General features: G+C 41.4%; 1 protein-coding gene across 1 annotated transcript in view; it reads left to right on the forward strand.

The window, feature by feature from the left end:
• MAML3 (mastermind-like 3 (Drosophila)) overlaps nucleotides 1–6,000 on the forward strand; it is a 437,914-nt gene that overhangs the window by 262,291 nt on the left and 169,623 nt on the right. The window contains exon 2 of the mRNA XM_011985628.1: nucleotides 881–2,482. Within this exon, the coding sequence (XP_011841018.1) occupies nucleotides 881–2,482 (1,602 nt within the window). The remainder of the gene's footprint in view (nucleotides 1–880; nucleotides 2,483–6,000) is intronic.

A 6,000-nucleotide genomic window follows, 5' to 3' on the forward strand; every position in this document is an offset into this window, starting at 1 on the left:
TTAGAAAAGAGTGAGCCACTGTATCAAAAGGTGTTGAAAGGTGAGGTCACATAAGAACTTAAAGGAAATTTGGGATTGCATTAAACATTAATTTTCAATTCTATGCTATTTAGTACATGTGTTAAATTCCATATTCTTAGAAGTTTTTATTTTAGCATTTTTTAAAATGTTGATTTAATTCCTTGATGTTTTCATTTAAGTTGTGGCAAGAATTTAGGATAGGTATTAACGTATTTTTCAAGTATGTTACATTTTGGTCCAAGTCTCATGTCTAGCATTCATGGTGGCTCACACCTGTAATCCCAGCACTTAGGAAGACTAAGGCAGGCTGATCACTTGAGGCCAGGAGTACCAGACCAGCCTGGCCAACAGGGTGAAACCCCATCTCTACTAAAAATACAAAAATTAGCCAGGCATGGTGGCCTGTGCCTGTAATCCTAGCTACTGTGGAGGCTGAGGCAAGAGAATCATTTGAACCTGGGAGGTGAAGGTCTCAGTGAACCAAGATAGCACCTCTGCACTCCAGCCTGGGCAACACAGCAAGACTCCGTCTCAAAAACAAAAAAGGAAAGAAAATAATAACAGATTGTTCTTCCTTGCTGAGAGGAGTATTGCCCTTATTAACTATCTCTTTTCTTTTGTTTCCCACCCTTCAATCTTTTGTTTGTTTTCTGTCTCTTAGTCCTGTGAGCTCTGCTTTTAGATAAAACCTTTTCCCATACAATTTGAATTGCAGTGTTGCCTGATTTTGAAATTATAAGTATGACTTATTTCCTTTGTGTCGTAAACCACTTAAAAGTTAGTTCATAGCAATGCACATCACAATCCTTAAAGAGTAAAATATGACTTTTAGTCATCCTCTTTCCTGTTTCTTTTCCAGCTACAAGAGACTGTGAAAAGGAAGTTGGAAGGAGCTCGATCACCACTTAATGGAGACCAGCAGAATGGTGCTTGTGATGGGAATTTTTCTCCAACTAGCAAACGAATTCGAAAGGACATTTCTGCGGGGATGGAAGCCATCAACAATTTGCCCAATAACATGCCACTGCCTTCAGCTTCTCCTCTTCACCAACTTGACCTGAAGCCTTCTTTGCCCTTGCAGAACAGTGGAACTCACACTCCTGGGCTTCTAGAAGATCTAAGTAAGAATGGTAGGCTCCCTGAGATTAAACTTCCTGTCAATGGTTGCAGTGACCTGGAGGATAGCTTCACCATCTTGCAGAGCAAAGACCTCAAACAAGAACCTCTCGATGACCCTACTTGCATAGACACATCAGAAACATCTCTTTCAAATCAGAACAAGCTGTTCTCAGACATTAATCTGAATGATCAGGAGTGGCAAGAATTAATAGATGAATTAGCCAACACGGTTCCTGAGGATGACATACAGGACCTGTTCAACGAAGATTTTGAAGAGAAGAAGGAGCCAGAATTCTCGCAGCCAGCAACCGAGACCCCTCTCTCCCAGGAGAGTGCGAGCGTGAAGAGCGACCCCTCTCACTCTCCCTTCGCACATGTCTCCATGGGATCTCCCCAGGCGAGGCCTTCTTCTTCTGGTCCTCCCTTTTCTACTGTCTCCACGGCCACTAGTTTACCTTCTGTTGCCAGCACTCCTGCAGCTCCAAACCCTGCAAGCTCACCAGCAAACTGTGCTGTCCAGTCCCCTCAAACTCCAAACCAAGCCCACACTCCAGGCCAAGCTCCACCTCGGCCTGGAAATGGTTATCTCCTGAATCCAGCAGCAGTGACAGTGGCCGGTTCAGCATCAGGGCCTGTGGCTGTGCCCAGCTCTGACATGTCTCCAGCAGAACAGCTCAAACAGATGGCTGCACAGCAGCAACAAAGGGCCAAACTCATGCAACAGAAGCAGCAGCAGCAGCAACAGCAGCAGCAGCAGCAGCAGCAACAGCAGCAGCAGCAGCAGCAACACTCAAATCAGACTTCAAATTGGTCTCCCTTAGGACCTCCCTCTAGTCCATATGGAGCAGCTTTTACTGCAGAAAAACCAAATAGCCCAATGATGTACCCCCAAGCCTTTAACAACCAAAACCCTATAGTGCCTCCAATGGCAAACAACCTGCAGAAGACAACAATGAATAACTACCTCCCTCAGAATCACATGAATATGATCAATCAGCAGCCAAATAACTTGGGTACAAACTCCTTAAGCAAACAGCACAATATTCTTACTTATGGCAACACTAAACCCCTGACCCATTTCAATGCAGACCTGAGTCAGAGGATGACACCACCAATGGCCAACCCCAACAAAAACCCCTTGATGCCATACATCCAGCAACAGCAACAGCAGCAGCAACAGCAACAGCAGCAGCAGCAGCAGCAGCAGCAGCAGCCACCACCTCCACAGCTCCAGGCCCCCAGGGCACACCTGAGCGAAGACCAGAAACGCATGCTTCTCATGAAGCAGAAAGGAGTGATGAATCAGCCCATGGCTTACGCTGCACTTCCATCCCACGGTCAGGTAAGTGTAAAAGTGAGACACTTCGAGTGGTGCCTTTCAGACTGTTAATGTGTGATGCTCTACGAGCTTCCACTGTAGTTGGGTCTAATTGCCTGCAGAAAGCCTCTCTATACATCCTCAGATAGTGGCCAGTTTTGGAGGGTTCCTTTTCAATTTCTCCTAAGAGATGGAAAAGGGTGGCACGATAAACTTTCTTATATTTCAATGTCTAGGAATCAAACTTCTTTTATTCCCAACTGCAGATAAGAATTACATAAAATTCTCACTCTGAGGGAGGGAGGCTGCAGAGGTCACTCCACCAAACATGGCACTACCTCTGTAGCTTCTCTCCCAGCTCGCATGATCCTAGGCTCTGGGTGGTGGGAAGCGGGGGACATTCAGGGCTATCTACAACCGTTTTATAAGACCCTGAGCAGCCTTCAGCTGTCTTACTGAATTATGAATAATGGGAAATTTGGCTTGTTGATGTTCAAATATAGGAGAGCTTTCTGGATTTTCAAAGTGAAGTGGAGAGTAGATTTTTGTAGGACCTCATAATGTTTAAACACTTGCTGCTAGACCAGCAACAGTTGGAAGCTGGTTTGATCTTCTTACTTGGGAGTGCAATGAAACCTCTCTGATTCATTCAGCTCTATTTCCAGAAAATGTGATGGTGAATATATCTTAGTACTGTGTTAAAATAAAGTCTCCACTTTCTCACTGTCCTTCTTCATGGGAGGTTGGGCTCTCGGTGTGCATGGTAAAAAATGAGCAGCAACCAGTGGGGAAGTGAATAGTCACTGACAAGCATTTCACTCTCTTCATCCTGACCAGTGGCAAACAGCCACAGCTCCTTTAGTATAACATTTTTTCTACCCTGAAGGAGAGAGTGGGGAAATGCCCATTAGAGTGACTCCCCCTGCCCCACATGGATGAATTCAAGAGAGATCATCTTACTGCCAGTTGCTGTGCTGTGCCTCAATTCTTCCAGGATGCAGACACAGTCATTTTACTTGGAGAATTTGCAGAAAAGTCTTTGCTTTAGAGGCCCTCATGTCTAAACGGGTTCTAACTAGTGCTTGGATAGGTGTCCACAATTGAGTACTTTAGACACAGTGGGAAATAACGCAGGCAGATCTTGCCTCACTTGGTTATTTGCATCTTGTAGCTCCTGGAGTGCCCCACCCCACCCCTGAAACTCCAAGCTTGATGGAGCTGCAGGGCTGGAGGTGGTGCTGGCCTGCAGAGACAGGCCTGAGCTCTGTGGCTTCATTCTTGTCCTCAGCCTTACAACCCCCAAACCTCACAGTGGCTTGTTGTCTGCACATGCCAGCCAGCTCTAAAGATTCCGTCTGGATAAATAAAAGTATAACTTGGTTTACATTGACTGCAATCAGTAGCTGGTAGAAAAATATCATTGAAATGTGAGCTTTTATGTATTATCTTAGTTTCATTAAGAATATATACCATTGGGGAAATACAGCATTTTATACACTTCCAGATTAAGTTCTGAAGTAGGCAGAAATACAGGCAGTATACATGGATGTTTGTGGTAGCCCAGGTGTGTCAGAAGGTTTATGAGATCACAAGCTGTCAGAATGGTCGGTCTGTTGTTAATACAAATTGTGCGTCTACATTCGCTGTTTTTACACTAGCTACAGTAGAGTATTTCCTTCAAGCCAGACCAAAGATGAATAATTAATCCCAGTTCACAGGCTCTGCAGACATGTGAGTGCAGTGTTGCACCCACCCTCACCCCCACTAAATGTCTTTCGAAATGTGCCAACTTGGGACAAAGTTCCTGTCTTTGTGGGAACATGGATTTTAAGGGTACTTCTTTCAGGTCCTTATGCCTGACGAGCTGTGAGTCACTGAAGCTGGTAGCTGCAGAGGTCATGTTTTGAAAGAGCTCAGTCAGCTGAAGAAGCAAAGTGATGTTTTTCTGGATTAAATCTGTGTGCTCCTCCTCTCTTCTCTCGTCTCTCGAAGTATTTTCAGTGTGGACAGAATATTCCTTTGTGAGTCCTCATTAGAATAATCACTTCTTAACCTCATAAAAACTCATCAGGTAAAAGCGTGCTTTTTAATGAAATATTAACTCACCACTGTTTGAAACAAGCTTCAAAATACATGTATAAACATGTGAATATCTTTCTGCAAACATATCATTTATTTCATGTTTTTATCTGATTGTGAAGCAGTATTTACATAGTTCTCAGAATAGTTCATTACATTATATGCGGGTACATTCCACAAATATGAGCACGAATTGCAGGTGCGATATAAAATATAATTATACATAGGTTTAGTTCAGTTTCGTTTTCTGCTGTTGCTAGTGAAAACTCACTTTATTCTTTGTTGATCACAATGACCATGATCAACATTTCGTTTTAATGAATGACTTGAGCAGCAAAGCCTTTTAGGCACATTTATTTCAAGAAAATTGTCTTCTACAGATGTTTACTTATTTGGAACATTTGTATAAAATTCCATCTCTCTCAGAAATGAATAGAAATGTGCTTACTTCCTGTATATTTCAAAAAAGAGGGAAACAAAAATAGAAACAAAAGATATTTCAAAATTTTGAATGTGTTTTATCTAGTAATTCCATTTCTCAGAATTTACGTGTTATTCTTCTTGGTCAGATGGTTGAAGAAAGTTTATGCTCATGGTGTTATTTATGATAGTGAAAAACTTGATCTAAAAATAAGTATTTTGGAAAAATAAATATGTACATGACATTCATGATATAAATAAATGACTAATCATATGGAAATGCCTTATAATATGAATAAAATAGACGGTAAAACAATTTATATGTTACAATCCAAATTGTGACTTTTAGTATGTGTAGAAAAATACTGAATAACTGAAATGTTATTTTAGGAATTCTAAATACTGAATTCCTAAAATGTTAGGAATGATATTTATTTCTGGCTGGAAAAATTATGAGTGATTATTGTTTTCCTCTTTATATTTAACTGAATTTTGTAAACTTTCTATCGTACATGTATGTTAATTCTACCCTCTGCGAAAATACTTTTTTAAGGAAGGGAAACTCCCTGTTTAAAAGAGTTTACCCTTCGTTAATTCTTTTTTTTTTTTATTCTTAGTTGAATTGATTTGCCAGTTGGATTGAGGCAATATCATTATTTGCTATTCATTGATATGTATTAGTTGTGAATCCCTGCTTTAGTGAGTAGTCCTAAAACCTGCCTCCCACACTCAGTCTCTTTTCCATTCTGTCTCCTCATCCCTTTACCATGTTCTCATTCCTAGAAAATTTTAGCTAAATTAGTGACAGTGAAAGTAGCAATAACATTTTTACCATTAAAAGTTTTTGAATCTTCTCAGAGATATGTTCTTATATTATTTCTGTATTCCCTTTACTTTTTTTTTACTTTTTTTTTTCTTTTTTTTTGAGACAGAGTCTCGCTCTGTCACCCAGGCTGGAGTGCAGTGGTACATCTCAGCTCACTACAAGCTCCGCCTCCCAGGTTCATGCCATTCTCCTGCTTCAGCCTCCCAAGTAGCTGGGA

This window comes from Mandrillus leucophaeus, unplaced genomic scaffold (assembly GCF_000951045.1).
Source record: "Mandrillus leucophaeus isolate KB7577 unplaced genomic scaffold, Mleu.le_1.0 Scaffold289, whole genome shotgun sequence".
In the NCBI taxonomy this organism is placed as follows: domain Eukaryota; kingdom Metazoa; phylum Chordata; class Mammalia; order Primates; family Cercopithecidae; genus Mandrillus; species Mandrillus leucophaeus.